At 35.9% G+C, this 19288-nt stretch overlaps 1 protein-coding gene across 4 annotated transcripts in view; it reads right to left on the bottom strand.

Moving 5' to 3' along the window:
• The window catches only part of JAK2 (Janus kinase 2), a 162809-nt gene that overhangs the window by 6133 nt on the left and 137388 nt on the right, over positions 1-19288 (bottom strand). For all 4 annotated transcript variants that reach the window (XM_060014695.1, XM_060014696.1, XM_060014693.1 and 1 more), the window contains 6 exons: positions 18420-18571; positions 18121-18271; positions 17243-17379; positions 14802-14991; positions 13058-13182; positions 12714-12886 (listed from right to left, as the gene is read on the bottom strand). In XM_060014695.1, the coding sequence (XP_059870678.1) occupies positions 12714-12886; positions 13058-13182; positions 14802-14991; positions 17243-17379; positions 18121-18271; positions 18420-18571 (928 nt within the window). The remainder of the gene's footprint in view (positions 1-12713; positions 12887-13057; positions 13183-14801; positions 14992-17242; positions 17380-18120; positions 18272-18419; positions 18572-19288) is intronic.

Below are 19288 nucleotides of genomic sequence, written 5' to 3'. Positions count from 1 at the left end.
GCTCACTGTACCTAAACCATTTCTGCAAACAAATGAGTCTAGAATCTTGTTAATGTGCCAGGCAGAGAATGTCTACATGGCCAGTCCCAATAAAAACTGTGGGCACTGAGTCTCTAATGAGCTTCCTTAGTAGATGACATTTCACACATGTTGTCACAGTTTATTGCTGGGGGAATTAAGTGTGTCCCATATGACTTTACTCGGAGAGGACACTTAGAAACTTGTGCTTGGTTTCTTCCAGGTGTTCCCCCAGACGCCTTTTCTCTTTGCTGATTTTGTTTTGCATCCTTTTCCTATAATGAGTCATAGCCATGCTTATGGCTGTATGCTGAGTCCTATGAGTCCTCCTAGTGAATCATCAAACCTGAGGGTGGGCTTGGGAACCTCCAAAACACAAAGATAACTAAAATCCAAAACAAAATAATGTTTGGCTCAGTAACATCAGGGTTAACTGCAAAGTACCTTCCAAGAACTGAAAAATAGCTGATCTTTGCAAGTTAAGCTTAAAATGAATCCAGATAAGAATCCTAGAGAAAAAGTGCCTTTTAAGCTGGAGAAGACTTGAAGCTACTAACATATAAAAGAAATAACCTGTTAATCTGAAAGGGGGTGATTTTGAGAGAGAGCACAGAAAATAGAAAGTCATAGGGGAAAATGGTGTCATCCTCTACTCAAGTATCAACACTACCCAACTGAGAATTTTGGCCAATGGATTATGAATATCATGGTACCATTGCTAAATTTATCCTATTATAGAGAATTGCAATGGAGATCTGTTTTAGACTGAGGTTTAAAATATGAATTACATAAAATGAACCTCTCCTTCAAAATCCAACTTCCAGAAATCCTCCTCTGACTACTTAAGGTCATAATGACCTCATGCTACTGAAATTCTAAAGTACTTATAGTCTATACTTATACAATTAACCATGTAATGTTATATTCTTTTTATATTTAGTTTTTTTAAAAAGTTACATATTTATGTTATTTTCAAATAACATAACCTCCTTGAAGGCAGTACTACTCCCTCAACCCTTGAAAAATATTCTCTTGCTGTGGCTTTCATGAAAGCACTCTTTGTAATTTCCCCCTTCATCTCCAAGGCTGTTTTTCTCTTTCCCATTACTTATGTAAGGATAAATACAAAGTTAAAAAAAAAAAGTCCATGTGGAAAAGGAGAGAAAAGACTCTCCTCTTTTCTTAGAGCATTTACTTTAGAAAATTTAAAATTGTGAATTCTCTGTCTCTTTGAAATTTATGTAAAAATCTTTTTAAAAGCTTTTGCTTAAAAGCCTCTTGCCAGGTTTACATACAGGAATGTCTTTCTCAGGAACTTGGGAACTACCTCTTTGGAATGTAATCATTAAGGATTATCATGCCCTTACCTCACAGTTTCAATGGCAGGGCAGGAGCCTAACTTGGGCAGGTGTATCCTTCAAGTTGCAAAACTATCTCCTATCATAAAGATATGAGAAGTTTATTTTTCTTTTGGATAAAGCCAATTAGCTAACACAGATGGGCACTCCTATTACTAAGTGAATTTAGGATGAACAATGTGTGACAGATGGTGCTGTCAAGTCCTCTTACTTGAGGACTAGTTACTGTTTATCCTGAGAACATGTATGTAAATGGGTTGAATCTGTTTGGCCATTTTATAAAAGGGTGAGATTTCTTTCTGTTTTTGTAATCTCTTAGCAGATTGCTTATGATGCACATTACTTTCTGGATTACTGCTTATTCAGTAATGAAACTGTTTTCTTTCTATTCTGCTTTTGTGGAGAGGTTCATTTCCTGTGTTAACCTTTCCCCGAAGGTTCCATCACCAGATCTCTTCCTCTCTGTAAAAAAATTTCCCTTAGGTAGTATCATTCACTTATATACTACAGTCTCCCAAATTTACAACCACCCTGTCTTTGACCTTTCTTTTGTGTTTCAGACTTATTGAACATTTCCATATTAAAGTTCTGCACAGGCAAAAAGAACTCCATCCCCACCTCTCTGACACTTGCTGATTATTTTATTTTCTCTATGCAATGAATGGTATCACAATCTATCTAACTCCCCAAAATGGAAATCTTAAGAATTATTTTTGACTCATCTTTCACTCCCAAGTCTACTGAGCCACTAAAGTATGTCTTAAAAATGTCTCAAATCAGTCTCCTAACCAATACTGCTATTACAGTCTTAGGTTAGAGCCTTATCTCATGACTAGTACAGAGATCTTCAAACCAGGTGAAGAGTAATAAGCCCAAGGATAGACAAAGATTTTCCAAGGGGCTCTACAGCAAGAACCGTATAAGGATTCTCCATGAGTCCAAAACCCTGACTGAACAATTAAAAAAAATACGTTAGCAGAAGCATTTTCCCTGCAGTTCTTCTTAATACCACCCCACAGGACATGCTGTTAGCTAAACAAAGAATACTTTTGAACAATAAACGCAATGTAGATGACAGTGATTCTTTTAAGTGAAACTGTATTTTTTTAAAGATATGATGGCTAAATCCTATGGATAAAAATTATGTGATTTCTTTCAGACTATAGATTTAGTGTTTGTTACTCAACAAGTTAGGTAAAATCTATCAACTCATTCTGAAATATTTATATAAAAATTAGTTAACCTCATTTCATTATATAAAACATTTTTTTACTTGCTAATATAAAAATAAAACTGTATGTCAACTCTCCATCTGATAAGTTTTTAGCAGTATATAGCTTTCTTTTTTCATTAAATACATAAGAAAATTTTGACCAAGATGAAAATGTTCTTTCTGATTTTTATACAAGCTTATTAGTGATTCCCCAAAGTCAAACATCAGAGTTCAATCTCCCCAAAACATTTACTGAAGGAATAACAGGCCTTTTACCATATTCCTTACTTCATAAATTATAATCTTAACTATATTTTATTCTGTATTATTTAGTAGAAATTAAGTAATGAGAAGTGGTTTATCTTATTTTCATAACTTAATTATGAAATTATTTATATTAGATATATATCATCTTAAGCTTATCCTGACTGCCCTTGTGGTTAATCTTTACAGATATGCAGGGAGAAATACTGGGCCCAAAGTTTTAGGGGCTTTCTTTATGACAAAAAATATAAAATGAGGTGTGAAAGCGAATATTTAAAATTAGAAAAGAAGGAATCTTGAAAGGAAGGCACTCTGGTGGATATGCTTTGTTAGCTTCATTGTAAACATGCCTCTGGCACATGTGTTCTGCAGTTTAAATCTGTTTTTTTAAATAATATTTCATAACATTAATATACTTACTTGAATTGAAAATGAAGTAAGACCTTTTCTGTTGGAAATTAAGTATATTTGTTTATGAGGCCTGGCATTGCCAAATAGATTGTAATGAAGGACACTCTTCATTAAGTGACTCTATCTTTGAGGCAGTGCAAGGGTTTGCCATATTTAAATCACATATTTAAAATGTGATAAAAGATGTTATTAAAAACTACCATATTTAAACTAACAATATTCTATTTTATGAATGTATCAGTTTAAACAAGATGCCTCTAAATGAGAGTAATATCATAATTTGAACTAATTTTAAAAGATATTTGGTATACTTCCCAGAAACAGAAAATGAATGACTCTAATGATTTGGTAGTAAATCCACTTTTGAAAATCAAGTGGGTTTAATTCTTCGTTTTCAATGAAACTGAAAAAAGAATGGATCTAATGAAATTGCCAGCTAACAAATTTTACTGGTAGATCACTATATACTGTTTTGCTATGTACGTATCAGGAGTCACAGAAATGAGTGACATTGTTATGACAAAACTCCTTTCTTTCTTTCCCATCTCCTTATTTATACAAAAAAGTTTTCTCCATGTTTACAAATACAGAAATAAAATTAGAATTTATGTGGAATCTGGTCCCATTATAGAAGTAAATAATATTTATCTAAGGATATATGGACTAGTTGGAGGGGAAAGAAAAGCTCCATTTATTAAGAAATGTCTCCAATGCAAGAAGGAGAGGATATGGGGATATATGTATATGTATAGCTGATTCACTTTGTTATAAAGCAGAAACTAACACACCATTGTAAAGCAATTATACTCCAATAAAGATGTTAAAAAATTTTTTTTAAAAAGAAATGTCTCCAATAAAAAATTTTAAAGAATTATTCAAATTAGTAATTCATTTATATTGCTTTGGAAATTTCATCCTGGCAGTAACTTCGATGATAACTTAATCTGGAATAAAAAGGTGAATACTTTTTTTGTGGTCATAGGAAATTTTAAAATTAATTTAAATTTATATATTTATTTTGGTTACAACGGAGATAGGTAATCAAAAGATTTTCCAAGTACAAAATATAATACATTATACAAAATTTTGAGATGGGAAGTGGAAATATAATTTTAAGAAGAAAAAGGAATAATGCAAAGTTTCTATCAAGAAGAACATCTGTTCCTATACATTTTTAAGTGGGTGACAATGGGTATCAAATTGCTGTGGTGTCTGGATTTCCTTGTATACATTTAAAAGATTGATGTACCATACTTCAATGTCATTATTTACAATACTTTATAAAATATATTATTTACAACCATCTAAATTTACAAAGGAAAAAATTAGCTATCAATTTAAAAATGTGCCAGAAAGAATATAGCTTTTGATAATTCTTTCAATGGGTATATATGCACAAAGGGTTTGAAAATCAATGACCTAGATTCCTGCAAAAGTTGCCTAACTAGTCTTCTCTCTGCTGTTAGCCTCTTCTCAATACAATGTACCCTCTATACCTCTAGTTCTCAAAACTTCTGGTCTGAAGTCCCCTATACTCTTAAAAGTTATTGAAGTGCCCCAAAAGCTTTCATTTATGTGGGTTGTATTTACCAATATTTACCATATTAGATTTCAAAATTAAGGAAATGTAAAAGTATAAACCCAGTAATGTAGCATAAATAACATTTTTATAAAAAAATAACTATTTTCCAACACAAAAAATTTTGTATTTAGAGTAGTATGTTTTACGTTTTTGTAAGTTTAATGTTGGTTTAATAGAAGACATTTTCTGTGAGTGGTTTTTTTTAAAAAGTTTTTATACAATTTTTAAAGGTTATACTTCATTTACAGTTATTACAAAATACTGGCTATATTCCCCATGTTGAACAATACATCCTTGTAGCCTATCTCAAAGGGCCCTAACTCTCGGGCTGTGGACCACTACCGGTCTGCAGGCTGTTAGGAACCGGGCCACACAGCAGGAGGTGAGCGGCAGGTGAGTGAGTGAAGCTTCATCTGCCGCTCCCCACCATCCCCCATCACTAGCGTTACTGCCTGAACCATCCCCACCATTGCTCCCATTACTGCCTGAACCATCCACTGCCCTCCCCCCACCGTGGAAGAACTGTCTTCCACGAAATCGGTCCCTGGTGCCAAAAAGGTTGGGGACTGCTGGCCTATCTTATACCCAATGGTTTGTACCTCCCATTCCTCCATCCCTATATTGCCCCTCCCTACTGGTAACCACTAGTTTGTTCTCTATATCTGTAAGTATGCTTCTTTTTTTGTTATGTTCACTAGTTTGTTGTATTTTTTAGATTCTACATATAAGTGGTGTCATACAGTATTTGTCTTTCTCTGACTTAGTTCACTCAGCACAATACCCTCTAAGTCCATCCATGTTGCTGCAAATGGCAAAATTTCATTATTTTTTAAGGCTGAGTAGTATTCCATTGTATGTGTAAAATGAGAGTGAAAAAGGGGAATAACATCTTAGTATTATTATAAAAATACTTCTGACCTCACAGACTCCCTAAAAGGTGTACCAGAGGTCCCCAAACTTTGAGAACTGCTGTTCCCCACCAAAAGTAGAGCTATCTTCCTAAAATATGAATCTCACCATTATCCCTGGATAAAGCCTCTAATATCCCACCTGCACACTGTCTAATGAATAATGTCTGAACGCACTAACATGGCACACAGAACGCAGTATTATTCCGTTTGTTCTGTGGTAACACCATTCACTTACAACCCTGCTTATCCTGTTGTTCTTGTCATCCTCCTCATGGAATACCCTTCCTCTTGTCCATCTGGTGAACTATTAATCAATAGTTGAAATGTCATCTTTTAGTTGTGGTTTTCTCTGATTAATTTAAACCCTCAGCAGAATTACTGCACTCTAATGTTTTTGCATCATCTTCTTCATTATTGCACTTACATACTGCATTGCAATGACTGGATTACACATTTGATTTTTCCTAAACTAAGAGACCTTAAAAGGCAAAGGATTATTGATAGTGGACCTGTCAGTTGAATTTCCACGCCATATCAAACTTTTCCACTTAGTTCAGCCTTCCTTGTAAGGGACAGTTCTTTTTTTTCTGATGCTGATCCTATCTTCTTATTCCAATTTCCTTGTATGATGTTTGGAACACAGTAGGTGCTTTATAAGTAGGTGCTTAATAAGTATTTATTAAATTGTATTCACTAAGTATGCCAAAATCACTGGAAATCCATATAACTAATCATTATGGATTGCTAGTTAATTCCATTTAACTTCTCTAATTTCTCATTCTGGAAAAACAGAATGAAATTCATGTATCACTGGGGACATGACCAAAATAAGACAGTCAAGTTTAGATAAGTCTTATTTTCTAGTTTCACTTAAACCCTAAAAATAATTAGATAATGCTAATGCTCATAATTATCATCAGGATATTCCTTTAAAATGTTTTTAGTATTATAAAAAACTTCAAACATATACAAATTAGAGAACAATGAACAACCATGTACCTGTCACTTAGCTAAATTCATTGCCCACCTTGTTTTATCTACTACTCCCCACCTGCACACAACAGTATTTATATGAAATGAGTTCTGGATATGACAGTATTTCAACCATATTTCATACCATAACTATCCCAGTATGCATCTCTAAAACATAAGAAGTCTTCTTTAAAACACATTCACAATGACATTATAAATCATTCTCCTGTGTAAGGGGTTCAAGATGGCAGCCTAAGAAGACTCTGAGCTCACCTCCTCCCATAGACACATCAAATTTACAGCTACACATGAAGTAATTTTCCTCTGAAAAGTGTATGATAACTAGATGAACAGCACCTCCACAACAAAAGATAAAAGAGACTCATTGAAACAGGCAGGAGAGGCAGAGAGACAGTCCCACCCAGGACCCCATCCCAGGAGCAAATCAGAAGGATAACAAAAATATGTAACTTTTTGGAGTAAAAAAAAGAAGGAGTAAAGGGATTGAGCTCCAAATAATGTACCTCAACCCTTGAGTGCAGCACTGGGAACACGAGCCCCTAAAACATCTGTTTTTGAAAATCAATGGGGATTAAGTCCAGGAGAACCACATAACTGTAGGGAACAAAGAACCCACTCTTAAAGAGCTCACACAGACCCATCTACCATGAGAAACAGCACAAAAGCAACAGTGTGAAAACACCTACACCATAAGAGAGGGAGACCTACTTACTGATCTTAGAGCAGCTGCTAGAGAGGCAGGAACCTAACGGGACTTTCTCTGGAGACAAAAGCACTGGTAGATGACATCTTTGAAATCTCATTCTAACTTGCTGGTGATACAGCTAGTGGGCACTATTTTTGGTGCCCTTCTTCTAGCCTCCTAGCACCAGTAGGTGTGCTCCTCCCACCCTGAACCACAACTGAGCCAAAGCGAGTACCTTGAGTGCCCTGCCTACCCAGTGCAGATGTCACACCACAACTGGGCTGGACAAACACACGATACCCCACCCTCCCCACACACTAGCTGCACCATAACTGGGATGAGCAAGTGCCTCAAACCCAGTCCACACTATGCAACAGCTCACTACAACCAGCAGGTGAGCACCCCAAATCCCATACATCCCACATCATAGCAGCAGCCCCACCACAGCTTGTAGGTGTGCACAGTCCACGTGAAGAACACCCGTGAGTGCCTGGGTCTGGTGGCCAGGGAGATTGTGCTTCTGGGCCCTATGGATTATCTCCTACACAAGAACAAGACTGGAAGAGGTAGCTGTTTCACCTAATGAATTTAGACAAATAGAGAAAGTTATGCACCATGAGAAGGCAGAGGAATATGTTCCAAACCAAAGAAAAAGACAAAAGACATTAATGAAATGGAGCTAAGCAACTCACTCAACAAAGAGTTCAAAGCAATGGTCATAAAAATGCTCATTGAACTCAGAAGAAGATTGGATAAACACAGCAAGAACTTAAACAAAGAGGTAGAAAATATAAGAAAGTACTAAATAGAAGTTATAACTGAACTGAAAAATACACTTGAGGGTTTCAACAGAAGACTTGATGAAGCAGAAGAACGAATCAGCAAGCTGGAAAATGAAACAAATAGAAATCACCCAGACACAGTTGCAAAATGAAAAAAGAATTTAAAAAAGTGAATATACCTTAAGGGACTTCTGGAACAACATCAAGCAGAACAGCATTCACATTATAGAGGTCCCAGAGGAAAAGAGAAAGAGAGAAAAGGTCAGAAAATTTTGAAGAAATAATGAATGAAAACTTCCCTAATCTGGAGAAGAAAGCAGACATTCTGGGTCTAAGAATTTCAGAAAGTTCCAAGTAAGATGAACCCAGAGAGAACCATACCAAGACACATTACAATTAAGATGGTAAAAGTTAAGGATAAAGAATCTTAAAAGCAGCAAAAACAAACAAACAAAAAGCCCCCCAAACCCCCAAAACACTACCTATTAAGTACAAGGGAAATCCCTAAATCAGCAGATTTTTCAGCAGAAACTTTATCAGCCAGAAAGAAGTGGATGACCTATTCAAAATGCTGAAAGGAAAAACTTTCCAACCAAGAATTCTCTACCAATTCTACCAGTCAAGATCATCGATCAGAACTGAAGAAGAGATGAAGAATTTTACAAATAAGCAAAGGCTAAAGGATTTCATCACCACTAAACTGGCCTTATAAGAAATGTTAAAGGGACTTCTCCAGGCTAAAAAAGAAATGGCACTAATTAATAATAAGAAAATATATGAAAATAAAAATCTCAGTGGAAAACATATAGTAAAGGTAGTGGCTCAGTCACTTATAAAGCAAGTATGAAGACAAAAGTAGTAAAGTTAACTCAAATTACAGTAATACTTAAGGGAAGCATAAAATAAGAATATGCAAAAGGCATCATCAGGGCTTCCCTGGTGGCGCAGTGGTTGAGAGTCCGCCTGCCAATGCAGGGAACACGGGTTCGCACCCGGTCTGGGAAGATCCCACATGCCGCGGAGCGGCTGGGCCCATGCGCCATGGCCGCTGAGCCTGCACGTCTGGAGCCTGTGCTCCGCAACGGGAGAGGCCACAACAGTGAGGGGCCCGCGTACTGCAAAATAAATAAATAAATAAATAAAATAAAATAAAAAGGCATCATCAAAAATATAAAATGTGGCAGGGGGGAGAGTAAAAATGTAAAGCTTTGCTTTACATTTTAAGTTGTTATCAACTTAGAAGACACTGCTATATACATACAATGTTATATGTGAACACCACAGTAACCACAAAGAAAAACCTTACAGTACACACAGAAAAGAAAATGAGAATGGAATCTAAACATAATATTAAAAAACTCCAGCAAACCACATGGGATTTTTGCATATATGTTCATTCAGGTACTGGCCTGTAAAAAATCCAGCAAACCAAAGGGAAGACAGAAAGAAGAAAGGAACAGAGAGGAACTATAAAAACAGCCAGAAAACAATAAACAAAATGGCAATAAGTACATGCCTATCAATTACTTTAAATGTAAATGGACAAAATTAGCCAATATAAAGACATATAGTGGCTGAATAGATTAAAAAAAAAAAGACCCATCTATATGCTGCCTAGAGATTTATTTCAGAAGTAAAGACATACACAGACTGGATGTGAGGAAAAAGTAATGAAAAGAAAGCTGGTGTAGCTATACTCACAGAAGATAAAACAGACTTTAAAACAAAGCCTGTAATAAAAGATAAAGAAAGGCACTATACAATGATAAAGGGGTCAATCCAGCAAGAAGATAAAACATTTATAAATATATATGCACACTACGTAGGAACACCAAAATATATAAAGCAAATATTACTGGCCCTAAAGGGAGAAATTAAAAGCAGTATAATAATAGTAGGGGATTTTAACACCCCGCTTACAGCAATGGATAGATAATTCACAAAAAAATCAATCAAAAAGGAAACATTTGGCCTTAAATGACACATTAGATAAGATGGAGTTCACAGATATGTTCAGAATACTCTATCCAGAAGCAGCAGAATACACATTCTTCTAAGGTACACATGGAACATTCTCCAGGATAGATCATGTGTTAGCCCACAACATGTCCCAGTAATTCAAGAAGACTGAAATCATATGAAGCATGTTTTCCAACTATAATGGTATGAAACTAGGAATCACAATAAGAAAACTGGAAAACCACAAAAACATGAAGATTAAACAACATGCGACTAAACAACTAATGGGTCAATGAAGAAATCAAAGGAGAAAAAAAGCCTAGGGACAAATAAAAACAAAAATAAAGCACACCAAAATCTATGGAATGCAGCAAAAGTGGTTCTAGGAAGGAAGTTCATAGCAATACAGGCCTACCTCAAGAAACAAGTAAAGTCTCAAATAAACAACCTGAATTTGCACCTAAAGGAGCTAGAAAAAGACCAAAGCCCAAAGGTAGTAGAAGGAAGGAAATAATAAGATGAGGGCAGAAATAGAGACTAAAAAGACAATAGAATAGAACAGATCAATAAAACCAAGAGCTGGTTCTCTGAGAAGATAAACAAATCAAGAAGTCTTTAGCTAGACTAACCAAGAAAAAAAAGGAGAGGGCTCAAATAAATAAAATTAGAAACGAAAGAGGACAAGTCACAACTGATACCACAGAAATACGAAGGATAATAAGAGAATACCACAAACAATTATATGCCAACAAAGTGAACAACCCAGAAAGAACAAATTCCTTGAAACACATAATCTACCAGGACTGAATCGTGAAGAAACAGAAATAGAAAGCCTGAATAGTCCTGAATAGTAAGGAGACTGAGTCAGTAATCAAAAAACTTCCAACAAACGTCAAGTCCAGGAAACAGACAGCTTCACTGATGAATTCTTCCAAACATTCAAATAAGATTCAATACTTTTCCTTCTCAATTCTTCCAAAAAAACTGAAGAGGAGGGAACACATCTAAACATGTTATGAGGCCAACATTACCCTAATACCAAAACCAGACAAGGACACTGCAAAAAAATAAATTACAGGCCAATACCTGGATGAATATAGATGCAAAAATCCTCAACAAAATATTAGCAAACTGAATTCAACAATACATCAAAAGGATCATATCCCATGATCAAGTGGGATTTATTCCAAGGCTGTAAGGATGGTTCAATATCTGCATGAACAAAATGAAGGATAAATACCATATGATTGTCTCAACAGATGCAGAAAAAGCAACTGATAAGATTCTAACATCCACTTATGATAAAAACTCTCAACAAAGTGGATATAGAGGGAACCTACCTCAACATAATAAAGGCCATATATGACAAACCCACAGTTAACATCATACTCAACAATGAAAACCTGAAAGCCTTTCCTCTAAGATCAGAAACAAGACAAGGATGCCCACTCTCACCACTTTTATTCAACACAGTATTGGAAATTCTAGTCACAGCAATTAAGCAAGAAAAAGAAAGAAAAGGCATCCAAATTGGAAAGGAGGAAGTAAAACTGTCACTCTTTGCAGATGGCATTATACTATATAGAGAAAACCCTAAAGACTCCACGAAATTAAAAAAAACAAAACTTTTAGAACTAATAAATTCAGTAAAGTCACAGGATACCAAAAACAAAAAAATCAATATACACAAGCCAGTGACATTTCTATACACTAATAGCAAACTAACAGAAAGAGAAATTAAAGCAATCCCATTTACCACTGTATCAAAAAGAATAAAATATCTAGGAATAAATTCAACCAAGGAGGTGAATGACCTGTACAGTGAAAACTGTTTAAGACACTGATAAAAGAAATCAAAGAAGGCACAATTAAATGGGAAGACAGTCCATGCTCATGGATTGGAAGACTTAATATTGTTAAAATGTCCATACTACCCAAAGCAATCTACAGATTTAATGCAATTCTTATCAAAATTCCAACGACATATTTCACAGAACTAGAACAAATTCTAAAATTTGTACGAAACCACAAAAGATCCCTTGAGAAAGGGAACAACCTTGAGAAAGAAGAACAAAGCTGGAGGTAGCATGCTCCCTGATTTCAAGATATGCTACAAAGCCACAGTGATCAAAACAGGTTGGTACTGGCATAAAAACAGACACCCAGATCAACCAAACAGAATTGAGAGCCCAGAAATAAACCCATATATATATGGACAATTAAATTACAATAAAGGAGCAAAGAACATACAATGGAGAAAGGACAGTCTCTTCAATAAAGGGTGTTGGGAAAACTGGACAGACATGTGCAAAAGAATGAAATTAGACCACTATTTTATACCACATACAAAAATTAACTCAAAATAGATTAAAGACTTGAATGTATGACCTAAAACCATAAAATTCCCAGAGGAAAACATAGGAAATAACTTCATTGATTATTACTATAAATATATAAATGACAAACTATTAATAGTAAAAATAAAGTTTGAAGTTTGTGCTCCAAAACTTCATTTTACTGTACTAAAATATACTCACCAGAATATGGGACTTTCACCAGGTTCTTTCACTTTGTAGTATTCTTTGCCTTGTGGCAACACTTTGGTTAAGCCGAAATCTCCTATTTTAACTCTGTTTTCATTCTCCACCAATATATTCCTCGTTGCCAGATCCCTGTGGATATACCTTTTTGTACCAAGATACTCCATACCCTATGAATAAAATAACATTTTTCTTTCAGCTAGCTTTATAAACATAAACAATTTAAATAGTCTTGTATCTTTCTACTCCCTTAATTATCTAAGAAAAACCTTAGAGGATTTCTTAATAATTACTTCAACATATTCTCTTCATCTACAACAAACAGCCAGGATATTAGGTACCTTGCATATCTGAGATGTGTACTGAAGAAGTTTTTTATGATCTATCCGTTCTTTATGTTTTTGGAGATAGTCTCGTAAACTTCCATATGGTAAATATTCCATAATTAATCTTAGATTACGCCGGCCTATTAACACACAAATGAGAACATAACGTTTTACTCTGCTATACTTTACTGATGAACTATTAGAAAACAACCGTATAAAAATGACATAAAGGGCTTCCCTGGTAGTGCAGTGGTTGAGAGTCCGCCTGCCAATGCAGGGGACACGGGTTCGTGCCCCGGTCCGGGAAGATCCCACATGCCGCGGAGTGGCTGTGCCCGTGAGCCATGGCCGCTGAGCCTGTGCGTCCGGAGCCTGTGCTCCGCAACAGGAGAGGCCACAACAGTGAGAGGCCCGCGTACCGCAAAAAAAAAAAAAAAGACTTAAAAGATATATAAAATCTGAGTCTAAGAGACTTCCCTTGTGGTGCACTGGATAAGATTCCACACTCCCAATGCAGGGGGCCCAGGTTTGATCCCTGGTCAGGGAACTAGATCCCATATGCATGCTGCAACTAAGAGTTAGCATGCCACAACTAAGGAGCCTGTGTGCCACAACTAAGGAGCCCTGGAGCCGCAACTAACACCCAGTGCAACCTAAAAAAAAAATAATAATAAAGCATGACTGGAGGTTTTTTTTTTTTTGGCTGCATTGGGTCTTCATTGCTGCGTAGGGGCTTTCTCTAGTTGCAGTGAGCGGGGCCTACTCTTTGTTGCAGTGCATGGGCTTCTCACTGTGGTGGCTTCTCTTGTTGTGGAGCACGGGCTTTAGGTGTGCAGGCTTCAGTAGTTGTGGTGTGTGGGCTCAGTAGTTGTGGCTCACGGACTCTAAAGCACAGGCTCAGTAGTTGTGGTAAACGGGTTTAGGTGCTCCGCAGCATGTGGGATCATCCTGGACCAGGTATCGAACCCACGTCCCCTGCACTGGCAGGTGGATTCTCAACCACTGTGCCATCAGGGAAGTCCTGGAGTCATTAATAAAAAAAAAAATCTGAGTCTAAGATGACAAAACCTGATTATAAAATTAAAGGTGATGTAGTAGTTAAGAACAATGACTTTTTTTTTTTTTTTTTTTGCAGTACGTGGGCCTCTCGCTGTTGTGGCCTCTCCCATTGCGGAGCACATGCTCCGGATGTGCAGGCTCAGCGGCCATGGCTCACAGGCCCAGCCGCTCCGCGGCATGTGGGATCTTCCCGGACCGGGGCATGAACCCGTGCCCCTTGCATCGGCAGGCGGACTCTCAACCACTGCGCCACCAGGGAAGCCCAAGAACAATGACTTTTTGAATCAAAAAGATTTGAATAGAAGTTTTAAAAATAGTTATGTTTTAATCTTCTGTAACCCATTATGCAAACCAAAATAAGCTGATGAGAAAACTTCCTTTCTCTTCATCTATACTGAATAAAAAGCATCTAATTTAAAAAAATAATATTTTCACAGAAAATTTCTTTCTTTAAAAATGACATTCCCTTGGTAAGTTTAAGCAAGAATGGTAACCACCATCCTCAGTGAAGAGAATGATCAATCAAGTAGTCAAGGACTTCCTAACACCAAGTACAATCTCCAGTCATACAGAATGCTTCTTTCTCTGGGTACTGGAATATTTTAAGTCCAGATCTGGAGGCATTATAAGTTTCTACAATATTACCCAGGATGTCAAAGACATACCCTGAGTTCAAAAAAGGTATCAATGGGCAACATACCAGCACTGTAGCACACTCCCTTGTACTTTACAATGTTGTCATGTTGCAAGGATTTAAGGATTTCAATTTCCCTTTCAAAGTCTCTGAGGTGCTCTTCAGTACTGTGCTGGAGCTTCTTCACAGCCACCACCTCTCCAGTGTTGTCTTGTAGAGGGTCATACCGGCACATCTCCACACTGCCAAAATTACCCTAAATAATACATCACATTAAGATAGAAATCGCAAGTTTTCTAGAAAAAGTACTAATAAATTCTGATTATACAGGCAATTTTCAGCAGCTAGAAGATGTATCTCGAAACTCACATTAAACAACTTTCAGAACAAGAAAAGGAGATAATATTTCAATAGGTGAGTAGTAAACTTAAATATTTAATTTCTTCAAAAGGAATTACAGGCTGAAATATAAAAACTTCAAATAAGCATTTAAACAAATCATTAACATTAATTTTTAAGATAAGCCAAGGGACATGCCAGGGAATTCCTAAATTTCTATCACTAACTTCCAGGAAGAACTTTTCTTCTTCACAATATAGCCTTTGATGTCACTGTCAGTGAGCTATATGGAATAAGGGTATGTTACAGACTGAATGTCCATGCCCATCCCCCCAAATTCATATGATAAAGTCCTAACCCTGAATGTGAGTGTATTTGGAGATAAGGCCTGTGAAGAGGTGATAAAGATTAAATAAGGTCATAAGGGTGAGTCCTTCATCCAGTAGGGCTGGTGCCTTTATAAGAAGAGGAAGAGACACCAGTTCTCTCTGCCATATAAGGACACAGTGAGAAGGTGGTCATGTGCAAGCCAAGAAAAGAGCCCTCATCAGAAACTGAACCCTACCGGAACCTTGATCTTAGACTTTTCAGCCTCTAGAATTACGAGAAATAAATGTCTGCTGTTTAAGCCAAGGTCAGCCTGTGTGGTTGGCAGCTTCTGTGATTATCTCCCAATGTTCTCTACATTCTGACATTCAAGCTCTTTTAAAATCCCCTCCCCTTGAGTGTAGGCTGGATTTATTAACTCATTTTTAATGAACAGAATATGGCAGGAGTGATAAGATGCCACTCCTGAGATTAGGATATGAAAACACAATGGCTTCGACCTTGGGTATTTGCTCTCAGCTCCCGTGTTGTGAGGCAGTCTGTGGAGAGGCCCGTGTAAGTGAGCTTGGAAGCAGATATTCTGAGGCCTTGTCAATAGCCATGTGGTAAGCTTGGAAGTAAGCCTTCCCCTAGTCAAGCCTTCAGAGAAGACTGCAAGACCTGGCTGACACCTTGATTACAGTCTAGTGAGAGACCTTGAGCTATAACCACCCAGCTAAGTTACTCCCAGATTCCTGACTCGCCTAACCTGTGTGATAATAAATGCTTTTTTGTTTTCAGCTGTTACGTTTTAGGGTGATCTGTCGCACAGCAATAGATAACTAATACACCCAAATACATACTTTTTTTTTGTCATTGCTACATACTTTGAAACATTCCTGAGACTATTTTACAAACCAGGAATGACAGCAAGGTATTAATATAACTAAGCCAATACATAATATAACACCCAATGTTTAGCTCTGGTAAAGCTGGATCAGAACATTTAGTTTAGATTCAATACCTAAGTGAGGCCTTCATAATACATCCAAGCCAAAATCCAGTTCATAAAGCTACATGGTACAGAGCCCTATACTAGCAAGCTTAGAGGAAGAAAGAGGGCTTTACCACTATGATTGGACCTGCTAAGAACTAAGGTTTTCTTGGTCTTACTTAAAATATGTCAGGCTATGCATGCCTGTGTGACCTTTCAGCAGGGAGAGACTGTCTGCTAGTAAACATGGTCCAGTCAACATCTAGACTCTGAACAAGCAGATTAATTATTTCTCTCTGAGATGACTGAAAAAGGACATCGGTGGAGAGGCTTAATTAACTGTTCCTTTCTGTATCTCATAACCAAAGCGCCCTCTACCAAGAGTCTCATGGTCAAATTAATTGGGCAAAATACTGCCTAATTTATCCATCTCTTGAAAATGTTCAATGCACAGTACATGTTAAAGGTTCTGAGAAGTTCTTCAGTAAAGACAGCTGTTTATTTAACACAGCATTTCTTCAACATCTGACAACTAAACGTTTTTTCTACAAACACTTTGTTTTAACTTTTTATTTTATATTGGAGTATAGTTGATTAACAATGTTTGTTAGTTTCAGGTGTAGAGTAAAGTGATTCAGTTATACATATACATGTATCTGTTCTTTTTCAAATTATTTTCCCATTTAGCTTGTTACATAATATTGAGCAGAGTTCCCTGTGGTATAGAGTAGATCCTTGTTGGTTATACAAACAGTCTTTAAAATTTTGTGGAAAGTGAACTTTAGAGAATCTCTTAAGCCTTTTTTTTCCCTAAATAAAATGTTTTACGATTATATTTCAACTATTTAAAAATCTTCTGACATCTTACCTTGCCAAGTTGCTGTAGAAATTTCAAGTGTCTCTCTTCAAATTGTGTAGGGTCTCGGTCTTCAAAAGCACCAGAAAACCCTAGGGCACCTATTCTCATATTAGGTAACATGTCATTTTCTGTTAATAGTTCGTAATCTGGAGAAATAAAGAATATTTCTACCATAACCTGGCAAATCCATTCTCTAGGTTAAAATAATACATATTCAAGCTGACCAAAATAATCAGAATGAGTTAGAAATACTAAATACAAATCAATACAGGGCAACTCTAATAGTTTTGATTATGTTAATGGAAGCCTTGAATTATAACCATAATCTAACATGTTTTCAGTAAAGATTTTTGCAAAGGATAAATGAATACTTTCCAAAATAGGTAGTTTTAATAGTTATAAAGTAAGATTATATGCCGATTTTTGTGGTGAGAAGAGTAAATAATATTGGAACAGGAAATACTTATAGGTCAGACACATGTATATTTAGCTATGTATTTTAAAGGAGGAGAGGACAAACAAAAACAAATCTACCTCATGTTTACAAAATTAATCAATTACAGAATATATGAGAACTAGTTAAAAAACAAAGAATTGTTTTTAAAAAGTCAAATAAACTTCTATAGTTTACTACTCATTAACTGGCAAACTAAAATGAGGTTATTAAAAGGGAAAAAGCCTTTTTTAAAAATGGAAATACTTCACAATCAGTGAGACCAGAAAATGTATAAAGTAGGAAAAGTCAAATGAACGTAAGAAATTAAGAGGGTCAAAAAGATATCAGGGAACTTTCCAGAGGGGATTACAAAATTAGTAAGGATTTATTAAATATAACAAAGATAGAAAGATAGCTGGAGACTCATTAAGATTGCTCCATCAATACGTACCTGGAGTAAACAAACTATTAAGATCTCGTATGATGGCTCTGAAAGAAGGTCTAAAATCTGGTTCGTAATCCATACAATTATTAATAAGATTTGCTAATTCTGTCCACTTTGGTGCAGGAAGCTGGTGCCTATTTTCATAAAACTGTAGTTTCTATAATTAAAGAACCACATGTTGATAATAAATTATAAATGCCGTATCAACCTTTTTTATATAAAATGGGCTAAAGAATATCAAATCATGTGCAAAAAATATCAGGGATCACAAGGTAATTCCAACTTCACCGTTTACATGAACTTACTCTTTGAGAATCCAAAGCACTCAGGGGCTTATCTCCTCCACTGCAGATTTCCCACAAAGTGGTACCAAAACTCCATTTGTCTGTTGCCAAATTTAGATTTTTAGGATTTTCAATGCATTCAGGTGGTACCCATGGTATTCTCTCCTGCAGAACTTTCAAATGATAGGAACAAAGTATGGTTGAAGAGTTCCCACAATTAAAAAATTCTTATATATGTTAATAATTTTTGCTGTATAATTAAGAGAGTACAGAGTCCTTTCTCCTTCACCATATGAATATATATTCTCTTTCTTCACATCCCATTCCAAAGGGTAAAGTCCCCCTGAGTATCAGATCTAACTAAGATCCTATAACATTTTCTGCCCTACAGTCTCTGTCTTCACTTCATATAAAGGCACCAAGTTTAAGTACTACTGGCTGAAATAGGAAACCATGCATCAGTGTACAAAAGTTGATAACTTTGGATTCTAAGTTTAGACATTCAATTAGAGAAATTAGCTAATGTAATGAAATACAATTACAACACTATTTGGATCAAAAAAATGCCTCTCAATTATCTGACTGAATTTTTTACTTTAATTAATTGTGTTAAGGAGAAGGTTATCAACACAAAAGTTCTAAGAAGTCATAAATTAGCTGAATAATTAAACTAAATAAAAAATTCAAACTTGATAATATATCTCCTCAAATTTTTATTTAACGACTAAAGAGAAGAAAAATTTAGAAGAATTTACTTGTGGCTCAAAGAATGATACTTAAAAATTTCACAATAAAACTGGATAAAATCCAATATTCCATATATAATTAGGGATTAACACTGTTTTAAAAAAATCATCTTACAGTACATAGAAACATGCTTATAAGAAAGG

Source organism: Delphinus delphis, chromosome 6 (genome assembly GCF_949987515.2).
Source record: "Delphinus delphis chromosome 6, mDelDel1.2, whole genome shotgun sequence".
Taxonomy (NCBI): domain Eukaryota; kingdom Metazoa; phylum Chordata; class Mammalia; order Artiodactyla; family Delphinidae; genus Delphinus; species Delphinus delphis.
This window is presented reverse-complemented; position numbering and strand designations above follow the sequence as displayed.